We start from the raw sequence: 16,632 nt of genomic DNA on the forward strand, positions 1-16,632 counted from the left end.
CACTACAAACACTCTATAGTGGCTCAATTTTAGGTGTTGAAACAAACCAGGAGGGGGCAGTCAAATGATTGATTGATTCATTGATTGGCTTAGCCTGGACTTCCATTAAGCAAAAGTCTTAAAACGTCATAAAACTCTAATTATGACAAAATAAATATTCCGAATTGAATTTCATAATAAATAAATGTAAATATTGTTATTTTTGCTATTTTTATTTTTACACTTTGTGTGCCCTCCCCGGACACCCAGGGGTTAAAAAAAGACTCAATCGTGACAGCCCTACATAGCAGTATTTTTCCTGAATGTCAGAAAATCAGTTACTGTTATTTTTTAAGGTAACTGTGGTAACATTGTTAATGGTTCAAGTTTTAGTTATTTTATACGGTGAATGCCAGTGTGTATAGTTTTCTGACGATATATACTGTATTTTATACAGTATGTGCCCTGTGACTGACTGGCAAACAGTCCAAGGTGCCGTCAGCCTCGGTGGGTTTTAATAAGCTCCGGGTCACACCGCCTCTGTGCATGATAAGCATAACAGAAAATAGAAGGATTGTTAGAATAGCAACTTAAGAGTAGATGAATTCATATTTCATTCGTCTTGCCCCAAATTTGCAACCTGAACGCTAACACACACTGGTGCCAGGTATAATGGTTCTCGAGATGTTCTAAACGTAAACTTCAGTTTACGGTGATCTGCTTTAGTTCATGATGACCTTAACTTGCTTTTAACAAGTGCTCCTTGGAGACTTTCATAGAGCTTGAAATATTAATGTCATAACAATGGAAATGAAAAACGTATTTTTACTTAGTTTTGGAGATTTGAACAACAGATTCTGGAGCAATTAAATCACCTTTAGATAATCTGCCTTGTGAAGTAAATTAAATAATAGTTTCAAAAAAATCTGCATCAGCTTAATTAATGATTCAACTGCTTTTGTTCATCTAATTCTTGTAAATTGCAAATACGTACCAGCTGATCCTAATTAGCATAAGTAAACACCACTCCCAGCACATTAAAGCAGATAGCAGGGTAGTGTGAAAAGAAAACACAACAAAAATCAATCAATCAATCAATCAAATTTTATTTATATAGCCCTAAATCACCGAAGTCTCAAAGGGCTTCACAGAATGAAAAGAGGTCATACAGAGACATCTTTTCAATGTAAGGTACACAACAGCATCCCCTGTCAAAGCTCCCAGAAGATGAGAGAAATTAAAACGTCAATGAAAAACTAGAGCACAGCAAAAAAAAAAAAAAAAAAATGTTTTTGAAGTGGCTGTACTGCCTCGGGGAAGCAAATCTGTAACTTTCTGCTTTTCCAATGCATTGTATGTTATTTTGCTGCCTGTTAAAAATTTGTCCGTAAAGAGTTTATAAATTGGCGTGCCTAATAAAACGACCAATTGTAAGCTACATGTAAGAACGTGTTCCATACCAATCCGTCTCCTTGTTAGATAGTGAATTAGGGTTCTCTTCGATCCAAGGGTTTATCTTCTTCCACTCTCAACACTATATTGATCCACTGGGTAGGAATTTTAACAAGAGAAGCACGGTAATCCCTGAATACATTCACATCCTGATAGTGAGGCGCAAGGTTATGAACACACACACACACACACACGCACGCATACACACACATGCACACCTCACGGAGCAGCAAGCCTGCAGTTTCCCAGCAGACTCATGATCAAGATGAAATGTATGATAAAACAGAGGTGACACGATAAAGAGCAGATTAGTTTTCGCTTACGTGGGTAGTCTTTGGGATGAATCTTCTCTGACCAGTTCCCATAAAAGGTGACTCTGTACTTGGCCGTTCCACAGGCACAGCAGTCAAGCAGGGGTTTATCCGTAGCATCTCCATACAGCGATTCTGCATTCAAATGAGGGATTGGGGAAACCGAGAGAAAGGGAGATTGGCAAGAAATATTACACTGGAGATCGGTCATTTAAGTACTGTATGTTGGAAGCCACAGGAAGGTAAAAGTTGGCCATGTGCAAGAAGCATGCTTGTTTTTGTCAGTGCCGTATCCAATGTCACACATCTCCAGGGGGTCAATCCCAATTACAGCCATTCACGCCAAAGCCCGACGGCGGAGTGGAACATCATCAAAACCAAGAATGAGGCAAAGGGAAAAGTGGAGCCAAAGTGAACTCCCGCAGGTAAAATGAAGCATCCAGGAACTGGCGGGGAATCCTACCTTTCTCGCACATCTTCTTAGTGAGTGAGCCTTCATCTTGGAAATAGATGATCCGCTTCTGCACAATGCTTGCCCTGCACATGTACAGTAAGAGATGAGGCTAGTGAGAAGGTCATCAAAGCAGTGAAACTATACACCCACCGGAGCTGGAGGCAAACCCATGGCCTCTGCACTGCGAGGCAGACGTACAAAACAGTTTTCCGCCGTTCCACCCAGAACTTGCCATAGATGGATTTAAAAATATATAGTAAAAATACTCTATAATGCATATAGGCATTACAGAATGAAACGTAAATATTAGCTCAAATGACGGCTGACTATAAAAACCAATAATTCCATGTCATTTCAAATATTTTACGAAAGTGTGCATTTGCAATTTCTGTACAAATTGTGTGTGAAGGATGAAATACTGAAGGAAAAAACCAAAATTCAAACATGGAATGATTTAATATGGAATGATACTGAAGAATAAAGAATGGGATGAATTGAATGAGCTGAATAATTTCTGTTTGAAATTAGAGCGATGTTAATATGTAGAGGAATGTTCAATTGAAATGAATGACAAACATTCTATGAGAAAAACTTTACAATCCATTGCAAAGGTTTGTAACGTCTAATTGAGGGACATGATTTATTTCTTTTTATGACATTTTAACAAGAATAATTAAGTATTCTTGCAGTTGTATTGTTTTTGTTGTTACATTTCTGTTTAGCAAGCCTTTAGTAACACCTTATGAAAGTATAAACATATAGAGATACAGAAAATTTGAATTTGCCGACCACTGTGTAATAACCATCAGTTTTATATATATATATATATATATATATATATATATATATGGATGGCCAATCCCCTTCATGGTTAGTCAAGTGAAGTTAAATTTATTTATACAGCCCTTAATCAATGCAGTTTCTCAACTCAAGTTTAGCTGTTAACTGTCTTTAGAATGACATGAAATCAATACTGTTATAACTGCACATAATTTGAACTTGATCCAAATAAAGCCGTGGCCTGGTCTGCTCACAAAATCCTCTCAGTGGGATACAAATCGGGGAGTGCAAAGAAAGGATGAAGGAGATCAATTTATTAGAGACTGTCAATCATTTCTCTGAGTTTTAGTTTGGTAATATCCAAACTAGACATTGAGTTAGAACTTTGAGGTGTTGAGGATCCATCAAATGCCAGTAAATAAAACGTTTGCTCATATTTGCTCTGACACTCAAGCGCACCGCAGAGCGTACACGGTGCAACAGTAATGCTCGCTGTGATAGAAGTTGAGACCTTGTGCAAATTGAGCTGTCAAAGAGACTTGTTCCTCTAACTGGTAGGGTCTTGACATGTAAATTGGTCCCAAACAAACCTTTTCAGACGAGAGCAGAAAACAAGGCCCCTGCCATCTGACATTCTAACACAAGCTCTTTTAGGGCAGTCATGGCTGCTGGGATGTTTCCATGGGAATGAACCCCAAACAATGTGGTGTGTGAATGTGAATAGAGGTCGCTGGATGGTCCAGCTGGACTAGTCGCATACCAATTATAGTGGAGTATCAAACTAAGTTTAGCTGGACACATCTCACATTCATGAATAGAATGAATATACACGGTGCATAAAGATAGATTCACAAAGTGGAGTGGATATTGCCAGATACTGTAATCCTCTCTTGGATTCATTGTTTTGATTTGATTGCTAATGACACCCAGAAGTATATTCCTTTCTAAAGTTGAGAACATTATATTTTGGGCTGAATTCACCTCCCTTTCTAGATCAAACAGGAAGCTGAGCAAAGCAGTATTGGTGGACCTTGCTAATATTGACTTTGAAGCACTACTATGAGTTATATATTCCTCCATTAAGCCAAGATGATATTGGATTTGGTTTGAATAGACTGGGAGCCATAACTTTCTTCCCTTGCACACAAAAAGGGCTTGCACACTGATATTGCACATTCATTTTAATTTAGTCTTCGCCGGCATCTCCAACACATGATTGAGGCATACACGTAAAATATGTGTGAGGTTTGATGCAGAATATGAAAAGCACAATAATATACGACAGAATTAATTTTTAATTACTGTCATTAGAAATGATTATATTTGTAATAATGATAAGAATGATACTACTGAATTAGTTTGACCAGCTGCAAAACAATATCAGTGGCATTTTTAAACAAGACATTGGTGGTCTTTAACCAGACAACAGTAAAAACAAATTACAAAAGACATTACAAATTACACATTTTAGTAGACCTACTTTGTATTGAACTTTTATTTGTTTTCCTACTAAACAATAATTATGATTTTTTTTATTACTTCCAGAATACGATTAATTAATAAATTCATCTTGTTTTACTGTGTTTACAAAAATCGAAACAAATTATGTATACTTGCCAGATGTTTTGAGATATTTAAATGGATAGGTCCAGATGGTAATTCTTCCAACCATGCGTAATGATTAACCAGTGAAGACACACTGAGTGACATCACAGATAATGTATTGCTGCTAGAATAACCAACAGCATCTTAGCCAATGTTGCACTATCACTGATTGAAAATGTGACCAATGGCTCTACAATTAGACCGCAAAAAGTGATAACTGAAAGTGTATCATTTTTGCACTCCAACATTGGGTAAATAACAAACGCTTATGTGATATGGTCGGATTTGTCTTCTTTTAATATCTCTTTCGAATCATGTGGCAATTGAATGCAAAAGCACCATACTGTAAAGAAAAAGATGCAAAGAAAGTGATACCACAGGCGTTCCTCTAATTGTTCACGCTTTAATTCAATCTCACCCCAATTTCATATATCTCATTGAGAGTCACATACACTGCTGCACCCTCACCCGCTTTACTGAGCTGGCCAGACAATCAAGTGAAGTAATGCTTACTTAACATCCAATTTAAATTCTATCTCTCTTTGCTAGGTCCATACCACAACCGATCTCAATCACCCCAAAAGTGCATTGATTTGAAAGGGTGTGTGTGTGTGTGTGGTGTGTGCGTGTATTTGAGAACTAGCGCTAGCAGGAGAGAGAGAGAGAGAGTTAATATGATCCTTTTCTTTCAAAAACTCTATCCTTTTACAAACTGGAGAGTTGTGAAGAAGAAAAATTCAATTCTCATTTTGCCCTGCTCCGGCTTTAACCAGAGATTAACCGAATTAATTTATTTCTGTCCGCGCCTCCTTGTAGATAGACTAAAAAAAAAAAAACACTTTGAGAAAATGTGGTGTGAACAGTGCATGAAAAGCATGCGATAATGGGGGTCTGTTGTCCTATCGGTATTTGAAAGAGGTAGAGTTTGACACCTGCATGTGGTAGGACGTTCACTGATATACTGTCTTACTAAGACCGCCCATCAGAGTGCAACACACGACCCCGCAAATCTCACACCAGACAGAGATGAGGAATAAATTGCCTCCCACCTACAAATGGAGAGAAAATTGATGGCGGAAACTTCACAAGTGACTGCTGTACTCGCATATGACTTATTATGGCTTTAAGGACCAAGATGAATAAAGCCTGCAGGTTCAGCTATGGCAAAGTACTTTCACTTAAGGCATTTACAGGTCATATTCAGTTTCATGATGAGATGGCTCTTAGTGAAATGCATAGAAGGCAATTAATAAAAAACAAAAGAGAGAAAAACATTAGCTTTGACGCGAACAATGAGCACAATTCATGTAGGATATTCATCTTATTAGTTTCACGGGGTGACTTGACATACAAGCAATGTAATTTCGGAGCTATGTAACTGTGAGGGATCGGTCTAGAGCACAAAACCAAATCATGAGTACGGCAGCAGAAAATTAGCAGCCGTCTCAAATGGTCAAAACACCTCACAGTCATGTTTGTCATGGAATGTGTCAAATAAGAAAAACAGTTAAATACTTGTTGACTGCTGATGACTGTGACACATTTTCAACAAAAGTATCCTGCTGCTAAGGCAGTGCTCAGTGAACACTGTTCAAGTTCTCCATTCAAAATAATACATCCATCCATTTGCAATAGCCGCTTATGCCCACAAGGGTCGCAGGGGCCTATCTCAGCTGGCTTCGGACAGTTGGCCGGGGACACCCTGAACTGCTTGCCAGGCAATTGCAGGGCACATAGAAACTTAACAACAATTCGCGTGCCCAATCACACTTAAGGACAATTTAGTATGTCCAATTCACCTGCCATGCATGTTTTTGGAATGTCGGAGGAAGCCGAAGTGACCGGAGAGAACCTACGCAGGCTCGGGGAGAACATGCAAACTCCACACAGGAAGGCCGGAGCCAGGTGGATTTGAACCGGATCCTTTCAACTGTGACGTGCTATTCACTGCGCCACCGAGCTCAAAATAATTCACTTGCAAATAAAACACGGCCTCACCAAATATCACAGTGACACATGGTACTATAAATGGATGCTAATGATTTTTCAGATGTTACTGGTGAAGACTTAGGACAAGAATAAGCATCATAATCCAAATCGGTCATGAACCAACCTTAAGCCCAAGCAAACCGCCACGCTCAATTTTTCCATCTGAAAGACAGCAAGTGCCCACCAATTATGCTGCAGTAAACCACTCGGGAGGGGCAACGTGAGCTTTTAAAAGACATGCTTTTAATTTCAAGGACATATGTTGTTTTTATAATGACATCTTACATTTAGGCTGACGTGCAGCTTTGCTCGGGAAACGACTGAATTAATTACAAGTATAGGATGCTTTTTAGGATAACCATAGTCAGCAATGCTGGTTGATTTGTATATTCGCAGAAATAGACAAAATCTCCACCAGTGATTTCCCTAAAATGTAATAGCAAGGTGGTTCTTGTGAACAAACAGAACCTCTTTTGTTTTGATGGCCCTTCATCAAATTCTCACCAAATAAATGTTCATAGTAATGCAAATTAAACTTTTAGTGTTATACTTTTTGTTGGTTTGTAGAACACAACCTTTCAACATTAGTTGGGGTGTTGTTGTCAGCCTGTATGCATTGACTGCTTCTGTCTATTTATGCATTGAATTTTGTTGAGAATCTTCTCCGTGAATAGCTCTTGTATTTAAAAAAAGGGAAAAAGCATGCGCTAGATAGGATCTTACATGTGTTGCTCCTCTTGGATCAATATGACTTTATTAAAACTTTTGTTGCGTTGCATCCCACAGGCACACAGCAACCTTCATTTTGACATCTGCTGGTAAGAGAAGAAGCCATGATAAATACGCTCTGCCAGCCTGTAATCATGATTTCTCGAGGTATCACTTTTGAACGGCAATCTTTTCACACTCTCCTTCTTTCCTTCCACAATGTCAGGGCTCTGCTATCGTGCTTTTATTTTGAGTGTATCCATCCTGGCTGCACACTTGCAGTCCTGTGAGACGACTGTAACAAGACTGATAAAGATGAAAAAAAAAAAATTAAAAAATAGAAAAACAAGTAGACTGTAATGATCAATTATGAGATGTGTTGAACTAGCAATCGGGAGCGTATTGGTTCACAAAGCTGCCTTTTGTGCATCTGACATGTGCCCATGTAAGCTCTGCAGTGACCCTAGGATACAGTAAGTGCCATTGAGATGGATGGATGGATTGATGGATGGATGGATGGATGGATGGATGGATGGATGGATGGATGGATGGATGATGGATGGATGGCTAATGTCTTATGACGTCCATTTATTATTATCATTTTGATTTCTCCATCCCAACCACTCTGAAAAAATAAACAGCAGGGATGAAAACAAGGTAAAACAATTCACTGATCAGAGAAAATATGTTTTCCAGCTGAGGTATCTTTTAACAAACATCCCCTCAATGTCACCAAGGTAGCGAAATAATAGAAAACGATATCTGCCATTTTCATCTGAACATGAATTAAAAAAACAAATCTGAGTGGGCCTGGGAGGCACGCAACAAAGGCGTTTATTGGTGTCAATCAACTGTAAAAAGCAAGACATGTTAATAAATCCCGAGAGGCCCAGTGGGTAAAAAAAAGATATTGTGTTTCTCAACCTGCTAAAATTGTAAGGGGCATTGTAACGAAACAGAGTTCTTACCAAGTCTTGATATGGGTGAATATCAGGGCTAAGTGCAAAGGAGTTCAAACAAAAGGTTGAAATGCAGCACCAGACTGAACAAATGTTAACAATGAAAAAGCATAGAGTAGAGATTGTGGGGGGTTATTAAAAATGAACAGATGTGACAGATTTTTTTTTTTTTTTTTAAATCGGAGGCATTGCTAATAGTTTCACCGTGAATTAAAAGAGAGAAAATGAATTACTTAGTGAGGAAAAAAAAATCTATGAGCTGTGACATGGCTCGCACACTAATAAGGTCCGGTCTGGATTATGGGAAAAGAACATGGTAAAGTGTTGCATTTTGATAGCCAGAACACTACCTAACAGATGCATTCAGAGAAGGAGTCATCAATTCCACAGTAAAGGGAAAAAAGAGAAAATAAATTCCCATGTTTTAATTTTTGTCTACATTTTGAACAAAAATAAATTTGACTTTGCCATTAAAACATTATCACTTCCCTTTGAGCTCAACAGAAGTATTTAATTGGCATATTGTAACTTGATGAAAAGTAACAAAGTTCTTGCAGCCATCAACCTCTCTGCTTACCCAAGAGGGAATTTTGGATGATAGCAGAATTCGAAAGAAAATGAATACATACAACACATATTATGCACTGCACTGTAGTTCAGGAAGGACACTGTTGGCCTCTACATGCTGAAAATGAAAATGTAATATGCTTCTCTATCCATGTTTAATCTTATGCACACTGCATTCAATCTTATGCATTTCTTTTAAAAATATGTTCACTGGGTACATGCTTCCAAAGTATGGTCTCTCCGTGACGCCGTAGAGTGTGTGCTGCATTCGCATAACACCAGTGAAAAGCAACTCTAAATATTCCTCCCTGCGTTTTTAAATGCCATATGCAAAAACTGAACCTAAGATTTGACATACATACTTGAGGAACACACATCCAGAGCCGCTAGGGGGCGCAGTCCAGAACACCTGGATGCTGGTGCGGCGGCGAGGTGTCCCCTCTGTCACTGCGGGCGGGCAGTTGATCATGAACTGAGTTTCCTCCTCATCGATTATCTGTAGAAATCACACAAACATATAAAGTAGATTAAAATAAGACTAGGTCTTGCGAACCTTTCAAATAGTTTTATCGACGTTTACTTTCGGCTTTAAACGGGAGATGGTAAATGTAGCTGCCATTGGAACTTTTCCACTGGTTTTTAAAGATCGAGGTCACCATTTCTTTACAACATGTCTTTAATCATCTTGAAAGACCATCTTTGTTCTCTTGGGCTGGTTGATGTAGCCAAAAAATAAAATCGGATTTTTTCAATCATTCTGGGCGTTTATGATTTTAATCCATTCCAATGGAAGAAACAAACCAAGTGAAGGTGATTTAAAGGTTTGATTTATTTTTTTTTAAATCCTGTAGAAAATAATCAGGCAAAACTAACTGATACGGTTTTAAAATCAGTTTTAACATAAACATCACATAAATCGCTTGTGCAAAACTTTGTCAAAGGGATAGTCCATTTATTTTGCCATTTTTATTTGGAAAAAGTTATATTTACACTGTATATATAATATATATGGTATATATTGTCGATAATTAATTGGAGAGCTAAATTATTTTTTACATACTATTGAAACTTTTAAAAACCCATTTTTTGTGATGTGCGATGTCATTTTAGTCAACAAGAAATGTAAAAAAATGATGTATTTTTAAAAGTATTGATTGTATGGGGGAAAAGAATTTAGTAATCTTTTTTTTTCAAATATTTTCAAATGTAAGTCGAATGGATATCTAAAAAGTACCAGAGCTAAAAGAGTTAACTATAGACAAAATATTAACATTTTACTGCTAAATATCCTAAATAAATTGACTATCCCTTTAAGTTTTGTCTTGTAAACCACCCATCTAGCACTTATGCAAAATCTCTAAATCATGATTTAGAGCTCATTTAAAAAACTTTGTTTTTTAAAATGACCAATTGATCTACTTAATTTGATTCATTGCCCAGCCCTAATTTTGATGTGTGACTTGTACAGAACATATCTGCACATTTTCACTCAATAGCCTATCAGTCTTCTGAAAGATGATTCATGCCATAAACGTTGTCCTTAAACTTGTGTAATTAAAACCAGTACGATCAATAAGTGAAACATTTGCGGTCATTTCATTTTCATACTCTCCAAAAGTCAAGTGTAAGGTAAAGATGAACGTGTGTGTATTAAAGATCATGCATGAGGGAATAATATGATATGTGATGGTTCATATTTGTACTGACATTATTGTTGGTTATACTCAGTGGAAATCAAGTCCTGAACTTAAATGGATTTTACTGGTGAAATAAAATAAATTGAATTGGAAAGATCAATAACAAGCTCCATCAGAAAATACAACCCCGCATTCTCAATCATCACACTATTGACCTGTGTCATTTAAAAAATAAAAAAAAAGCCCAGTTTGGTGCATGCACATGACCTACAGTATGAGCTATGTTCACAATTCATAACCCTTACTATATCAGTCAGTATAGTCAAAATTAAAAACAACTGTGAAATCCAATGTTGACTAGGGGCACAGGGAAGACATTTATTTGAGAAACGGCAACATCGGAGCTCTAAAAGCAAGAACTTCCTGCTGCCATGAAGCTGTCAGCGAGGAATTTTCTTTGTCAGTTCACGTTATGAATGATTCCCCCTGGAAAATGGATGGTGCAAGGTTTAGTGTGGGTGTGCGTGTAAGTGTGTGTGTTCGTGTAGTGGACTTAGCTCGATGTGAGGACACTCATCAAACTGCAATGGAGAGCACATTTTAAGTGTGAAGTGTGTGTTTGTGAACTATTCTGAGTGCGTGTCGCCAAATGTGTACATTAAGGAACGGGATGGATATATTCCTGAAACTACATTGTGAGGCACATTTTGAAAAATGGAGGGCATTATGTCTGCAACCTCTTAGGACGTGATTTACTCAAGCGCATCAAGGATCGCATCCGGAACATTTTGTACGTTCTAGGGGGCATTCGTGCAAAATGATGTACGTATTTAGCACACACAATGTGATTTGTAAGTATATGTGGCAAGTTCTACTGCATTGTGATAAACTAAAAATAATTGAGCCGTAACATCTATTCGCTAATGCAAATTTTGGAGCTGACTTGGAGTTAGTCACAAGAAGATGTCATGCCGTATCACCTATGAGTAAAGTTTTTGTCAACTCTGCATATGGGTCATTTCAAGGCATTGTGACAATTTGTGTTGACCTGTCCCAGAGCAATTTTTTTGTAGAGTTTTCTGACGTTTTAAGTGTGATAAATAAGATATATCCGAGGTGAATTAATTTTAAGAAGAAAAACGTAGCCTTTCTTTTTGGCTTTCGCCAAATTATTGGCTCAATAGATTTCTTGATATGTTGTTTGTCTTCCACTAACACGCCACTTTCATTACTTCAAACTTGCACAGTTAAGATGGTTTTCCAAACATCTCCTTGGAGAAAACCATAAGAGCTACATAATATGTTAATGCACACAATTTGGCATCTTAGTGAATGGGCCTTGGTGCATGTAATTGTGCACTGTTTAGGTTTTGTAGATGATCATGAGCTGAACTGGCTTAGAGAACATAAGGACATTTGGAAAATGGGTTCCTCAGTTTGTATTTGTGCTGGGATGATGATGATAGTGTTGATATGGGCATGCCGCAATCTTTCTGAGAACATCTTTAAAAGAACATAGGGTTGCAGTAGTTTGTGTGTAGGTGGTTGGTCATGTGTGCATTGTGGACATTGGAGTGTGTAGAAGATTTAGTGAAAGTGAAGACATTTTCAACAGGCACCACTTTATCAGTAATATGTGATGTGTGTATTTGTGTGTGTCTGTGCGTGTGTGTGTGGGCGGCCTGTCAGATTAGACCCACTCGATACAGCCATGGCTTCTTACAGGAATCCTCAAGTGACCTGACGAGATGTCAGCACGTGTTAAAATCGGTGAAGCCTCGTGGGTATCAATTAAACAAAGTCTACAGGAAAAGAGGCAACCGATTACTAAACGGGGACTTTGACCTTCTTTGTTTACAGACTCTTTCCGCAGATGTAACAAAAACAGATAATGGAACGGTTCAATTAGGGGAAAATTGGCATTGTGCTTGTGGTAGATCTTTGACTTTAAGTACACCGTGCACACATGGTGGCAGCTGATGCTTGGATTAAATCACTTCTCACGAAGTCAGGAGCCACCCTGAGATGATGACACGATGAGGCACACTGAGATTTCCAATGAGCTGTGCGTCACATTGCATCTTGTGCATAGGCTCTTAGCTTTTTCTCCTTGCCTGAATGCCTACCCGTCGATGTAAGAATAGAAGAATGGAGGAGTTAAATGTGTGTGCTTTTGGGAAAGATGTGTGTTGGGTTCACAATAGGCTTAAAACACAAAAGATGAAGTGAGATGGTGACAAGAGAGGAATATACTGAACAGTATATTTTGACAGCTGTTTATTTTCACTGTGGTGCCACATGACGTAAGGAATAAGACAGTAGTCAAAATGTCAACGCGCAGTGATGGAGGGTAGGTTGAATCGCCAGGGGCAAGCCAGACAATTAAGGATCCCTACACCTTACTATCACCAGTCTGAACCAGGGTTATAATAGTTTGGGATTTTTCACTATAGTTATCTTGTTTCATTTTGTCTTTTCACCTTGTTTTTAGGTTAGGGTGAACCCAACAAGCAATCTAACTAGAGACCAAGCAGTCAATCAAATGTACTTTTACTCGCTCTGATTGACTGGATTAGTGGCACATTCGAAACGTGTGTGCCACACTGAGCGCACAGAGTACACAACTTGAGTGAGTGGAGAGCTAGAGGTCGGTGCATTTCACACTTAGGCCACATGCATTTCACACTTATATTTGTGCCACAGTCGCGAGTGACTAATTTTGACAGCGCAAGAATAGATTGTGAGCACAGAAAAATATATTGACTCAAAATGAGCAGCTTTGCATCACTGTTAACTGTGTAAATTTTGGACATTCCGCCACTTGTGGACACATAGACTGGCTAAACTGAGAATAAAGTATCTGCCGATGGTCCCAAATGAAATGACAGTTAATTTGTGTTCAAGCGCCAAGTTTCATTAGAGAGAGCCCACAAAAGCTTGGGGAGAACATGAAAACTCCACACATACATACAGACAGGCAGACAGACAGACAGACAGACATAGATGTGTACATTAAGATTAGGAATAAAATGGGTCATGTCATAGACCAGCTCGCAACCCTATGAAAGCCACTTAGAAGTGGTCTAAGCATGCGTGAGATTTAGATTGCCTTTCTGCCACCAAATTGTCACTACAGCAGACATATTTAACAGGCTGCTTCTGTTGCCCCAGCACAACGTTTGTCATAGATCTGTCCCATAAATTGGCAAATAATGTGCAGTGATCCTTGTGGGTGATACAAACACAAGGATCCAGCAGCATTTGCATGGTTTACAAATATAGATCCCAATGATTTTTTTTTTTTCCATTTCGAGCCTATTTTACGTTGTGAACATCAGAGTGGAACCCCTCAAAACTGTTTTAGAAAGAATCCCCGCAAGAAAATGTGAGGAGTCTGCAGTGCAAAAATAGAATATTCAACTTTTTATGTCCTCAAAATTTAGAGGCGAAGTTCACAGCGAGTGCCACCACAGAGCAATGTAACTCTGGTATATGTGGTCAGTGTGCACAGCAGATGGGACGACAGATTCAATAAATCAAAATAAAGAATTCTGAATATGTTACTAAATCTGTCTTGTCTAACAAAACATTGATTTCATGCTCAGTGCACAAACATGTAATGTCTCTAATTATGTTTTTAAGCGAGATTACAAAGACACTGCATGGTAGGCAAAGCAGTTCCATGTGTTCTATAAAGCTGCCTCTGAAAACATGCATACCACCATCAACTTTGGGCAGAAAAGTTCACATAGCTCTTGCATTTCATTAAAGTATATGAGTGTACTTAATGAAGCGTACCGTTGGTGATATATATCACTTTAAACGTCCGTGTTGAAATTAATAATGAAGACAGAGAACAATAAAAGTGAGTCGGGCATATTTTGTGACGATCATTTCTCAGACCATCAAGCAGTATTCTCCTCCTATCTGCTGCTCGGACTGCAACGGAACTCCAAGTACTAATTTGGACCCTTTGCCATTGTCAGGTGTGTGTAACAGCACCCCCGCTGTCTCTGTCAACTCTACACTTTTCATCTTTCCCTCTTCTTCCTCAGACTGGACGTGTTTCCATAAAATGCTAATTGGCCCCTAAACTCCACCATTTCCTTTGAGTATACAGCAAACCGCACACGGACTACCTCTGAACTGTACATGCCTGGGGTTCACAGAGCAAAGCAGTACGTACATAGGAGCAATATATAGGAGAAGGGGATGTCGAGAATACATTCAGCTTGTTAAACGAGTTGAAAATGCTGATGGAATATATTATCTTACCTGGAAATGTCCTATGTAGTCCTCCTCCTTGTCTCCTGCTGCGCCCTCCTTCAAGGCGATGAGGGTGAAGCCTCTAAAGTAGGAGGGGTTGGTCGCAAACAGAGTCACTGGATGGAGGTGAAATAAAGCAGCGCAGGGAAATGGAGATTAAGTTTTATTCTGATGCAACGTCCGTCCGTGTTGACAATGTATTGTATTCATTTGACTATGTTTCAGATATCCAGATGTGTAAGATGACGTTTTACATGTGTATTGAGCTGAAAACAAAGGTTATATCACCAAAGTGGTGCTCTATTTTTGGTTGAGAGTGACTCATAGTAAACAGCAATGTGACAATGGAATAAAGGAAGCAGTGCGGTTCAAACCCCATATACTGTAAGGTTAACTTGAAAATCAAGCAAAACCCTTGTTGAGTCTTAGTCAATGTATTTAAAATTACAACCAGATATATGAAAGCCACACAGAAGATAAAATAAGAGAACCAACATTAATGAGAAATTTGTCAAAATGGGGCAGAAATTCACAAGTTCAAAAGTGAGTTACCAGAGGTGAACTAGGAGAAAATCATCAGCGCCTTTCATTGAAAGCCACCTCCATTTTCCTTCAACGAGTCAAAGAAAAATGGTGCACAATAAACTAATTCCCGAACCTGGAATTCAGATCTGGCAAAGAAAGATCAATTTACTTCATTTCACTGGACATTGCTTCGTTGTTTTGTTGCATTATTGGGCCACTGCTTTGTCCTTGCAGGTTTGATAGATTTTTTTTGAAAAACATAAGACACATTATGGAATAGGGAATACAATGACAACAAAATCAAAACTGCAACCAAGGGTTGACTGACTTCTGTCATTTTGGAGCTTTATTTCCATCCTTTGTAGTGATACTAGTAATAAACATTACTCTTAATAGACCAGCTTTAACACAAACCTCCTCAACCAATGTTGCTCTTTTTCAAGACAATTTATTCACCGCTGAGCTGAAACTGACAATTGATTTGACTTGATCTTTGATTTCACTGATAATAAAGACACTTTGCAACAGAGAATAAGGGCGCACGCAAACCTCTGTAGGTGCTCCCTGGTTGGTAGCTCTCGGGCTCTCCTTCCACGCGAAGCCTGAACTCGCTGTTGCCGTCCCTCCTGGCGCTCTGAGCCCGCAGGATGCGGCTGCAGTAGCCGTCCGACTTGGCGCCCGTGTCAGAGGGCTCCTCGGTGGACATGAACGTGTTGCACTCCGCCGAGGACATTAGGCATAGCAAGAACATGACTCGCGGCTGCAGCCTGCGTGATGCCATCCTAAATCTTGTTGAACTTACGGAGTGAGAAGGAAGGGGATCACAAACTTCCAACAAAGAGCTTTTTTTTTTTTTACTCCGAAATGTGAGCAAAGTGCTGTCTGTTAGGATGCAAGATCCATGCTTGGTGCGCGGGAGAAGGAAGGACCGGACGGAGTGCGACGATGTGCACTCTCCGAAGGAGACGCGCACTCTGGAGGCGTCTGGAGAGAGTGGCAAGAAGAGAGAAGGCGTCCGTGGAAATGGCCGAGCGTGGAATCAAGATCGCTCGGCTTTCTACACGACTGCGGCTCGTCCTGTTGACAGACCAACCAGCGAAGACAAACATTCCCACATTGGAGGCGATGCGTTTGACATGCTGAACTCTTTGGGCGTGCGCGAGTGTTTCAGACTGCCACGGCCACACGCAAGAGGCGCGCGCACACACATGCACACAGCACAAACACGCCCACAAAGTAGTGGTAAACCTTCTAAAAAGGTGACAGTGATTGATTGTGAATCCCTGAGTGAAAGTGAAAAAAAAAAGAAAGAAAAAAAAAAAAAAAAAAAAAAAAAAAAAAAAATATATATATATATATATATATATATATATATATATATATATATATATATATATATA

At 39.0% G+C, this 16,632-nt stretch overlaps 1 protein-coding gene across 2 annotated transcripts in view; it reads right to left on the minus strand.

The window, feature by feature from the left end:
- The window catches only part of spon1a (spondin 1a), a 53,439-nt gene extending 37,049 nt beyond the window's left edge, over nt 1-16,390 (minus strand). For both annotated transcript variants that reach the window (XM_088413910.1, XM_088413909.1), the window contains exons 1-5: nt 15,782-16,390; nt 14,717-14,823; nt 9,167-9,300; nt 2,206-2,279; nt 1,755-1,877 (exon numbers count right to left, since the gene is read on the minus strand). In XM_088413910.1, the coding sequence (XP_088270036.1) occupies nt 1,755-1,877; nt 2,206-2,279; nt 9,167-9,300; nt 14,717-14,823; nt 15,782-16,013 (670 nt within the window). In that variant the 5' untranslated portion in view covers nt 16,014-16,390. The remainder of the gene's footprint in view (nt 1-1,754; nt 1,878-2,205; nt 2,280-9,166; nt 9,301-14,716; nt 14,824-15,781) is intronic.
- Nucleotides 16,391-16,632: the final 242 nt, after the last annotated feature.

The sequence above is a fragment of the Hippichthys cyanospilos genome, chromosome 4, assembly GCF_059441005.1.
Source record: "Hippichthys cyanospilos isolate Australia breed blue-spotted pipefish chromosome 4, RoL_Hcya_1.0, whole genome shotgun sequence".
Classification (NCBI taxonomy): domain Eukaryota; kingdom Metazoa; phylum Chordata; class Actinopteri; order Syngnathiformes; family Syngnathidae; genus Hippichthys; species Hippichthys cyanospilos.